Genomic DNA, 11,562 nt, shown 5'->3' with positions numbered 1-11,562 from the left:
GCCCTTTTGATGCACCTTCTGCTGTATTTAAATATTTATTAATTTTTATATTTTAAAGATTATACTTGGCTGGGCTACTTGGTGTCAAGTGACCTTTGGAATCAACTAGTCAATGTGTACTTTTGGTTTAAATTAAATTTTAGCTCAACCAATTTATTTCGAGGTATTATTTTATTATGTATATAAGTTGATGTTTCTAGTCATTTATATGTTAATAAATGACCGTTATATACACTGATTATTTGTGTCATTATTCTATGTGTTAGTTAGCAAAAACACTAGCTGCAAATAGCTAGAATTAGGTTTCTCTATTAAGAAAAAATATGGATATAAATATTAATATATCATAATCTGTCCAGTCTTGAATTATAGGAAAGCATATTTACCATCAATGTATTTTAGACGACCAAATGCTTTCAAATTTTTGAATAATTTTCATGCAAATTTTTTTAGCTGTTATTCATAACTGTTGTAGATTTATCAATATAATAAATAAGAAAGCTATCCAGGTTGATATGTACAGTATACACTCTTGCTTTTCGTATATATTGTCTGTAATGTTTATTTTCTCTATGTTGTTTTAAACAATATGAGAATTAATGATCTGAAATTGAGAACTTATTGCATATAACTTTATTGGCCATTTGATTTGCTTCACTGTAATTTCTACAGTGTAAACAAAGAGGAATGACTCGTCACAGCTCAGTAATTAGCTCTCAATGTTATATTTTGACTTATCGCTCATTACACATTACTATGTAACGTATGTAAGATAGTTTTAGTGATCAAGTTATCTCAGTTCTAGAAGTGCGCCTTATCTTGAAATATTTTTTTATAGAGCAAACATTGCCAGGGTGTTTGTACTTATCGCTTGCATTAGATCTAGATCTAGAGCATCTGAATTGAATGAAATTCATTATATCATAAACACCGGATATGTACCGTATGTGGTATTTTCCGAACCGGCGATTTCTTGGGTATTAGCTCAACACTCGCTGTATTTTCCACATTTTTTCCATTTATACATGTAAATGACTTAGGGACATAATGTCATCGAGCTATTGATTTGTTAAGGTCAGACGCCACGTTCCTCGAGCATTTTTTGTATCTCCCGCAATAAAGAGTTCCAATAAAAATAATTCAGATTTTCACCGAAATTTGTTTTTTTTAAATTATATTTGATTATGCCCTTTTCTGTGCTCTCTGCAATTGGAGATAAATTTGTAATTTGTTAATGTGATGGCGACACATGGAAAATCTCGTAGTAAAAGTGGAAACATTTTTTCAAGTAAAATTCTAAAGAAAGTTCATGCTTTAGAAGAAAACAAACAAAGAAATAAAGAAGTGGACAAATGTAATAACTCTTTTTTATGTTGGGATATATATATATATATATATATATATATATATATATATATATATATATATATATATATATATATATATATATATCAATCGTATTTTGCTGATTCTTTGCAGAACAAACTGTTTCAAAAAGACATCAGGTAGTTCACTCCTGATATACGTATTTATTTGGAGAAATACATGCAAATATTTGATTTTATAAATTGAAAAAATGTCGGACATAATTTCTTACTATATATGTATATTTTTTAAACAGACGATTTTAATGTGTTCCACTCACAACAAGAGCTCTCTGAAGCAAATGAGGTGGACAGGGTTGTAGGATTACATGTACCACACTATCTGCATGAGCATGATTATGCACAGAGAGAAGATGAAGTAGACAATGGTATTCTCCTGAAGGATGATGACAGAAATATAAGTGATAAAGAGATAGAATGGTTCACAGAACTAGGATATGTTGTGAACAAACTAATTGAGGGATGTACATTTTGTGGGCATCCGTTAATTGAAGTTATCTGATATTTGTGGTGAAGTGAGATATGGACTTGGTTCATTATTGCGAATAAACTGTAAAAAGTGCAACAAAATTACACTCGTGCTTGGATGATCATGCAAGCAGAGCATTTATTGTAAACACAAAGCTTGCTTTAGCTGTGTATGAAAACTCTTTTATAGGTATAATTTTTATCATGTGATAAAAAAAAAATAAAAGAAAACATATAATTTAATGTCATATAACTAGTATTGGTTTTCGTAGGATTGCTACATGCAGGCAAAGGGGAAAAAAAGGTGTCTAGCTCTTGAGTGTATTGAATATTCCACCTCTCTCTCTCTCTCTCACATAACTTTAAATTGAGGGAAAACGTAACTGATTAGACGGATGATTGTATCTTGACTCTTAACCTCTAACTATTGAACTCTGACTCCGACTCTCTTAGACTCTGACTCTAACAGATAATAATATTTCACAAGCGTGACCTTTTAAATAATTGACATGTATAAATCATCCAATCAGAGAATATTTTCGTTATTCCTAAACTGACCATCATCAAGGTAAACGCCCCTTTATTTACCTGCGTTAATCCGCTAATTGGTATGTAATTGCATTAACCTTATTGGTGTCAAACACACACATATGAGCTAAAACCACTGTCCTTTCATCTTGCCTTTCTAGTAAGTATATTTCCTAAGACTACACTTGATTACTTTGATGTTTGATGTTTGATTTTTTCAAGGCGTTTGTTAAACAATAATTAACATTCTATGACATCACAGTCAGAAGGAATTTAACAATGATTAAGAAGAGTAAATGTCGTTAATTTACAAACAACCTAAAGTAACATCATAAATATAAATAAAATATTACAGTTCCATTGTTCTGTTTCTTCTTACAAAAATAAAAACAAGCCACGTTTTTAAACAAATTTACGTTTCATCATACTTGTTCTGTCACCGTTACAGAAAGTTTCAACCAGTTTATTCATTTCATGGTTTATTGAATAAAGCAGGTAAAAAGCTACAAAAGAACAAAAATCACATTTAAACAATTGTCTTATAAATTCACACATGTACTGTTGATGACAAGAATGGCGTTCCATACATAAAAAATTTGGAAAATACTTGGACTAGGGAAACTGATAAATCCTACATTTACTTTGAAATATATGTAATTCTTAACATTCTGACAGTGTAATATAGTGAAATATATGAGAACAATACTCAAAACTGCACAAGGAAAGACTATATCCAAATAATATATTGACATCATTGCTGACCGTTAATTTCTTGATAAGTAAAGTTTACAAAGAAAAAACTATCATGTAAGGTATTCATAAGCTTAAACAACTTAGTAGCACATATAAAACAACAAAAACATACACTGTAGTGGCCCACAAGCTTCAAAATGGAAAGCTTCTTATTCAACACGTGGTGCATAACAAAAAAGGGAGATAATACTAGCTCGCATGTATGGAGCGCAATTAATGTAACAAATGAATTCCACTACACTCCCCACCTGATATTGAAAATATCACTATTATCTTATACATTTAAACAGTAATAATACATTAAGCCGTATAGTGACATATTTCTTCTTGAAATATATTATAATATCATATTCAAACAAATGATTACAATGAACACATTTGGCAACTAAGTGGATTGCAGTACAACATGAGAATGTCACTCGTCATGTATTAAGAGAATAATGTCTGATATGGGTCTCGTGTATACAATTGGTTTCCCATCTCTTGATACCTTGACTTGGACTTTGCAGACCCGGCCATCGACACTCTTTATAGCATTGGTAATGATTCCAATCGGCCACTCGATCCGTGCAGTTGTCTGGTCTTTAAGAAGTACAATGTCTCCAACACATAGATCTGGAACCACAGACTGCCATTTGGTCCTCGATTGGAGCGCTTGTAAATATTCCTTCTTCCAACGGTCCCAGAAAATATTTGCCAAGTGCTGAACGCACCGCCATTGTGCTTTGTACAAATCTTTGATATCTTGCTGTACAAAGTTTGTTGAAATTTCTCCCGACTTTTGTGTAAGTAACATGTTTGGGCTGAGGATCACTGGAGATTCAGGGTCAGAACACACAGGTGCAATTGGCCTAGAATTCACGATGGCACATACTTCAGCCATTAGAGTAGTCAATACCTCATGAGTGAGATGTCTTGAATGTAAGTCCATAAGCATAGAGTCGAGTATTCTCCTCGCAATGCCAATCATCCGCTCCCACACTCCACCCATGTGGGAGGAATGTGGGGGGTTGAAAATCCACGTCACCTTCTGGTCGTACAGAAATTCTCGAACAGGATTGTCTTCCACGTTAATGACGTTGACATCAAGGTCTTCAGTTGCTCCCACAAAATTGGATCCCCGGTCAGAGCGGATTTCCTTCACATTGCCCCTGAGAGAGATGAATCTTCGCAAACAGTTGATGAAAGAGGATGATGATAATTCCTCGATCACCTCTATGTGGATAGCTCTAGTGTAAAGGCAAGTAAAGAGAACGGCCCAACGCTTGCTGTTGGAGGCTCCTCCTCTTGTTTTACGAGTCACAATGCTCCATGGTCCTAAGGTATCTAGCCCGATGAAGGTGAAAGGAGGACTTGGCTGTAGTCGGTCTGCAGGTAAGTCGGACATCAGTTGACATTGGTATTTGCCGCGTAGACGCCGACACTTTATGCATTTGTGTAGCAGAGATGATATCAAGCGCTTTCCTCCAATGATCCAATACCCTGCAGATTGCAGGGCTCCGGCCGTGAAATGTCTACCTTGGTGTTTTACTGCTTCATGGAAATGTCGTACAAGCAGTATAGCCACATGATGATTCTTTGGGATGATTAGTGGGTGCCTCTCATTGATACTCAGGTATCCTCTTTTCAAACGACCTCCTACCCGTAGTAAACCTTTTTCATCGATTATTGGATTTAATGCGATGAGACTGCTATTTCTTGGCAATGACTTCCGTGATTGTAAACACATTATCTCCTGTGCGAAAACTTCATGTTGAACCATACGTATGATCAGTTCTTCTGATGTTGGTGAGGCTGGAGTATCCAAAGAGTGATGGAACTTCCTAGATATAGACCTTAAACAGTCTATAGATTTCACAAACACCTTCCACCTGGAGAACCTCTCTGATCTGTGAGTTATACGAAAAGTCGCAGATTGGTCCTTTTTTCCGTCAACTGCTGTTTTCAGGGTTTTAACCTCTTCTTCCTTACGAATCTCAGGGTCATTTTCTGGTTCAAAAAGACAGTGTTCGGATCCTCCTCCAAAGGTTCCTTGAGTTGAGGTGGTCCTCGAATCCATATGTTGTCATTAATGACTTCTGCAGTAAGGTTTCTTGTGCCCGCATCTGCTGGGTTGGATTTTGTTGGGACATAACTCCACTGCTTGGGTGTTGTTGATTTCCTGATTCTTTCCACTCGGTTCTCAACATACTTGAAAAATCTTTTGCCTTTGTTATTGATATAACCCAACACCACCATACTGTCTGTGTAAAACCTAACGGTGTTAAACTTCATGTCCAGTTCTTCACTGATGATGTCATATAACTGGACGGACATCACTGCTGCGCAGAGCTCCAAGCGCGGTACAGAATGACCACTTGTTGGCGCAAGTTTACATTTTCCTGAAATGAATCCCACGTGGATGTTGTTCGAGTCGTCGACTGTGCGCAAGTATGCTACTGAGGCAATGGCAGCCTCCGAAGCATCTGAGAAAATATGGAGCTCTTTGCAGAGGGTTTTTGATAGAGAAAAGGGTGTGTATGTCCTTGGTATATGTACATCTTCAAGGAATCTCAGAGAGTTCTTCCAGTTTGACCACTTGCCCAAGAGATGAACAGGAAGGGGATCATCCCAGTTGTACGAACCTCTCAAAGTCTCTCTCATCAAGATTTTCCCAGAGACTTCTACTGGTGCAACAAATCCAATGGGATAAAAAATGCCATTAATAGTCGACAATAGTCCCCGCTTACTGAAAGGTCTTTCTTCCTTTGACAAACGATATGTGAATGAGTCAGACTCAAGCTCCCAGTTCAACCCTAAGCTTCTCTGCATAGGAAGTTTGTCAACGCTAAGATCGATATCTTTGAAGTCCTTTGATCTATCTTCAAACGGAAAGGCATCCATCACATGCTTGTCGTTAGATGCAACTTTATGCAAACGTAGATTACCACCCTCTCTAAGAGCAGCTTGAGTTCTTTTGAGCAAACTGACCGCTTCGTCAGGAGTCGATAGAGAAATTAATCCGTCGTCCACGTAGAAGTTTCGTCTGACGAAATCTACGACATCACATCCATAGTCGTCTTCCTTGGCACAAGCGGCCTTGCGAAGACAGTATACAGCTACAGCCGGTGAAGGTGAGTTCCCAAAAACGTGTACTCGCATATGGTACTCTATCAACTCATTGTTAATGTCGTTGTCTTTGTACCAGAAGAAGCGGAGGAAGTTCCTGTGCTTCTTATCAACTAGGAAACAGTGAAACATAGATTCTATATCAGCTGTAACAGCTATTGGTTCTTTTCGAAAGCGTAAAAGTACACCTAACAGATTGTTGTTCAGGTCCGGACCAGAAAGAAGAACGTCATTCAAGGAAATACTCTGATATTTGGCAGATGAGTCGAACACAGCTCTAATTTGGGATGGCTTTTTAGGATGGTACACCCCAAATATTGGTAAGTACCAACATTCTTCTTCTTTCATGAGTTGTGGTGCAATTTCCGCATGGTTGCAGTCGAATATCTTTTTCATGAATGTCATAAAATGTTCTCGTTTCGTTTGATCCTTTCGAAGACTATTATCCAGATTGTGCGCTCGCTTCAGTGCATACGATCTGTTATTTGGAAGTCGTTGTCGATTTTCTCTAAACGGCAAAGGAGCTTCCCAATTTCCTTCCGCAGTGAGATGAACGTCTTCATCCATGGTCCTGATGAAATCTTTGTCATCAACTGAGAGACCGATTGTGTCATCATCCTTCTGTTTCATGAATATAGATGTATCCAGATCCTGAGGCAAGAAACTGATATCTTTATTCTGAACTTCTATGTGTATGTCGTTTGGACATGGTTGGAATATTGACGACCTCCCATTTGGTAAAAGGTAAGTTTTGTTTACCACGACAGAGTTAGGACGGTGTACCTTGTTCAGACAGGATTCGCCGACAATCACCCAACCTAAGGTAAGTTTCTGTCCGAATGGTGAGTTCCTCGCACCTGTGCGCTGCTACTCTACGTGATGTGCTTCTGGTGTATCACGACCAATCAAGAGGAGAATCGGAATGTTTTCATCAACTTCAGGTATGTTGTCAGCGATGTCTTGAAGATGAGTGTATGATCTCGCTACATCCGGTGTAGGTATCTCATTTCGGATATCGGGGATCTGGTTACATTCTAAGATATTGGGTATAATGATAGATGTCGATCCGTCCAGCGATGAAACGATAAGGTCTCGAGCTTGTCTGCCAAGCATGTCAGTTACTCCTGAACAGGAAGTTAACTGGTAGTCTGTCATTACACTATCCATATTGAGACGATCAAAAACTTCAGACTTCACCAAGGATCTATTGCTTTGGTCGTCTATAATTGCGTATGCTTTCAGCGACTTGCTTGGATTTCTGGCTTGGTGTAGGTTTACCAAAATCACTTTAGCACATGACTTCCCTGAGAATCCATCTTTACATATCTGGGTACATGCGGATGTTGCGGAATTTTCGCCAGTCTTCTCCCCACCATAACGGCTCACGGGTGTTCCAATATGAAGTGCTGACGGATGCGAACTGCTACCGCCCTGAATAAGTTCTGTGCATTCCCGGGACTTGTGTTGATCAGAATTGCAACATTTAAAGCAAAGTTTGTTCTCTCGCAGAAATCGTTTCCGTTCCTCATATGATTTGTCTTTGAAGCCACGACAATCATTAAGACTATGATTGGCCTTGTGGAGAGGACACATGGAGGTGGACTTCATGTTTTCTGAATTCTGTCTAACTTCGGTTTTCTTTGTTGCTATCCATTGTTTCCCCAGATTGGATCTCGGACCAGCTTTCTCCTTTGTTGTGCTTGAATATGTAGTTTCACTGTTGTACATGAACCCCGGATCATTTTTCATTTTGCTGATGTCTTGCATGAACTCCACAAAGCAAGAGAAGGGAGGGAAGACAGTGTTGTGTTGCTTTTTGTACTTGTAACCAAAGGAAGTCCACTTCTCTTGTATGTTATGTGGAAGCTTACCAAGTATTGGCGCTAAACCTGATGAAGCATTGAAATGGCTCAATAAAGTTGTGTACTTTGGATTTGCCATAAGGGATTCAATTTCTGAGATTAAGTCTAGCAAGTCATATAGTTTCACATTGTCTCTGTTAGTGAGTTTTGGGAAAACTGATAGTTTAGACATCAACATGGACTCCAATAGTTCAGGGCTGCCATATCGTTCATTAAGACGCTCCCAAATTTTTCTTAGGGCTTCAGCTGGATTTGAAACGTTTGACGATCTAATGCTTGCAGCGTACTTTGATGAAGTTGGTCCTAACCACTTTGTAAGAAGGTCGAGTTCCTCAGTGTTTGTCGCCTCGAGTTCCTTCATTATTTCTTCGAACTGTGCTTTCCAGAATATGAATGTCTGTGGTTGATCATCGAATCGAGTGAGACGAGATATTAGCAGGTCTTTCTTCAGAAGAAACTTAGTAAAGTCTTGAACTTGATCGGGTCTGTTTGGCATGACACTTTCAGTGTTTTGAGTATGAGGCTGGCTTATGGAAAAAGTCTGCACATTCGAATTGAAGTTGACATCTGATTTCATTTTTTCAGTTTGGTTATTGTTCGACTGTACATTGATGTGAGGGATTGTTTGCTCCACAGGACTATGAGGCTGTATCAAAGGGAATGTTTGCACATTTGAATTGAAATCAACTTGTGGCTTTTCCTTATCTTTTTGGTTAATAGCCGATTGTTCGTTGATATATTGTGTTGTACGCTCTATAGGATCGATAAGTGCATTCAACCTTTCTATATTCTGCATTGTGGGTTTACCTTCAGCCTCTTCATTCTCTAGTGCTTCTGCTTCAGCCTTGGTTGCTGCTACTTCCTGTTTAGTGTTCAAGAGTTTCAGTTCCGCTTCAAGCTCTTTCTGTTTCCTCATGGCCGCTGCACGAGATATCTCTTCCTGTTCAGCAATAGCTGCCTGTTGTTTCAATAGGGATGTCTCTTGTTGAACATAGTCTAACCGAGCTTTAGCTGCTTCCGCCTTTGCCTTTGAGCGTGCCAGTTGTGAAGAGGAACTGGATATATGTGTGAGTTTTGATTGCGATATCTTTGACCGACGTGAAGCATTTTCAAGAGCTACTCCGCGCACTTCAGATATTTTATCGATCACTGAATTCACAAGTTCTTTGCATTTTTGCATAAATGCTGAATGTTTTTGAAGCTCTTGAATGCTATCTTCTGTTCTTGTCCTTGTAAGAAATGCTGCAAAATCAGCAGATGTTGAACAAAAATCTGCATAAGCTTTTGAAAGGTCACCTTCAAATTTGTCTAAATATTCTAAGTTTGTGATGGTAGAGCTGTATGTTGAAATTAGGTTCTCAACAGCTGCCCATTGAGCGTTTAGGTGAGTATTATAATCCTCGCTACGCTTTGAGAATCCCTCTGCTCCCTTTTCGGTTAGAGTCCTTATTCGTGACTGAGGGTCTTCAAGTTCCGAGCCTTGTTCCATCGTTAGACTTGTATAAGACATCAGATCCAATTATCGATGAACGCCGTTTCGTCGTAGACGCCAAAATGTGAATCTCCTTGTCCAAATCGTTACAATCTTTTTACTATTCTGTCACCGTTACAGAAAGTTTCAACCAGTTTATTCATTTCATGGTTTATTGAATAAAGCAGGTAAAAAGCTACAAAAGAACAAAAATCACATTTAAACAATTGTCTTATAAATTCACACATGTACTGTTGATGACAAGAATGGCGTTCCATACATAAAAAATTTGGAAAATACTTGGACTAGGGAAAGTGATAAATCCTACATTTACTTTGAAATATATGTAATTCTTAACATTCTGACAGTGTAATATAGTGAAATATATGAGAACAATACTCAAAACTGCACAAGGAAAGACTATATCCAAATAATATATTGACATCATTGCTGACCGTTAATTTCTTGATAAGTAAAGTTTACAAAGAAAAAACTATCATGTAAGGTATTCATAAGCTTAAACAACTTAGTAGCACATATAAAACAACAAAAACATACATTGTAGTGGCCCACAAGCTTCAAAATGGAAAGCTTCTTATTCAACACGTGGTGCATAACAAAAAAGGGAGATAATACTAGCTCGCATGTATGGAGCGCAATTAATGTAACAAATGAATTCCACTACAATTTAATTGCTAAGACGTAAAATATTACTGTACTGTTTTACGTATTTGTTTACATTTGGTAGGGGGCGGGTTCGTGTCACTTAACAAGCAATCATTTGTGTTTTGCCTCTTTTGATAAAACAATATTACTAGTATAAACTCTCAAAGTGGAAAAGTATTTTACAAAAGGTACATCATCATTCCTATGTTGTGATGAGTCAAAATCATTAATAAGCAGTTCTGATCTCAGACTTTGCAAGTATTTAAACTCGACATTTTGGAGAGAGAGAGAGAGAGAGAGAGAGAGAGAGAGAGAGAGAGAGAGAGAGAGAGAGCTTGCTTATGGGTCGCTAGTTTGTGTCATACTAACTGTCATTTATTCAACAATTATTTCTGGTTTGATTCTTGCCGAGAGCCGAAGCTTCGCAAACCAGTCGCTGAAATGATATGGGAAGAGAGGATTCGTCAGCATGGATGTGTTCGTGGTCATATACCTGCATATGAACAGGATGTTTACTTATTGACAGCGATAAGTAAACGTCGTGATCACCCGAGGGTATCAGACTATTCCGTGACTTATTTACAATATCCATCCGACTTATGTAACGCCACTAAATATGTTCATAATAGTCGACAATTAACTTGCCTCTATGATAGGTTAATAAAACCGATGTTCCATTGTCAGTGTAAACCAAGCATGCAATACGTGCATTATCCTGACATTTTTCAACGTCTCCGACATCTTTACAATGTTGCCTGAATGCGTCCCTTTGCCCGATTTGGTAACCAAAACAATGACAAAGTACACTTCGATCAAGGACTCCAGTAAAATAGTACGCTCTTTGAAGAGATGTGTTAGGCACTAAATATAAGAAAAACCCCAAACACGGATAACGCTCTATCCTATAAGCGATGGTATGGTGGAGTAATTCAACTAGACGTTGGTAACAATGTTTAACGCATATGTGAATAACCATCTTTTAGATTGAGTTTACATTTGCCATATGTAATGATGGCTTACGAACATTATTACAAGACACAACAGGCTTCATTCCCAATCAACTTATACTTGAAAGAGAATTGTTTTTAAAAAATTACCCAACTTGCATTGTGTCTAGCATATCAGTAGAAGCTCTTGTTATGTATAATAGTTTTTTGCCATACTGCAACATTGCACCACGTCCTATAGCTAACGGTGTATTTTAGCAACAGATTGAAAATGCGGACATATGTTTACAAGTGATATGACAACTTGAAAGCATACATGTTTCATTCTTAGATTTTTTTGACGATAGCATTAGTATGATATTTTTACTTATTAG

At 37.6% G+C, this 11,562-nt stretch overlaps 2 protein-coding genes across 2 annotated transcripts; both read right to left on the bottom strand.

The window, feature by feature from the left end:
- Nucleotides 1–3,549: 3,549 nt before the first annotated feature.
- Nucleotides 3,550–4,896, bottom strand: LOC128193053 (uncharacterized). Its single transcript, XM_052866251.1, has one exon. It carries the CDS (start codon nt 4,894–4,896, stop codon nt 3,550–3,552), a length of 1,347 nt encoding a protein of 448 aa, XP_052722211.1.
- Nucleotides 4,897–5,078: 182 nt separating this feature from the next.
- LOC128193045 (uncharacterized) lies at nt 5,079–6,872 on the bottom strand. The gene has a single exon (XM_052866237.1). It carries the CDS (start codon nt 6,870–6,872, stop codon nt 5,079–5,081), a length of 1,794 nt encoding a protein of 597 aa, XP_052722197.1.
- Between the last annotated feature and the right edge of the window lie 4,690 nt (nt 6,873–11,562).

This window comes from Crassostrea angulata, chromosome 1 (genome assembly GCF_025612915.1).
Source record: "Crassostrea angulata isolate pt1a10 chromosome 1, ASM2561291v2, whole genome shotgun sequence".
In the NCBI taxonomy this organism is placed as follows: domain Eukaryota; kingdom Metazoa; phylum Mollusca; class Bivalvia; order Ostreida; family Ostreidae; genus Magallana; species Magallana angulata.
Note: the sequence above shows the minus strand (reverse complement) of the source record. Positions and strands in the feature narration are given on the sequence as shown.

Excerpts from the sequence above, each read along its gene's own strand:
- LOC128193053 (XM_052866251.1), bottom strand. The coding sequence starts at position 4,896 with ATGGTTCAACATGAAGTTTTCGCACAGGAGATAATGTGTTTACAATCA.
- LOC128193045 (XM_052866237.1), bottom strand. The coding sequence starts at position 6,872 with ATGAAACAGAAGGATGATGACACAATCGGTCTCTCAGTTGATGACAAA.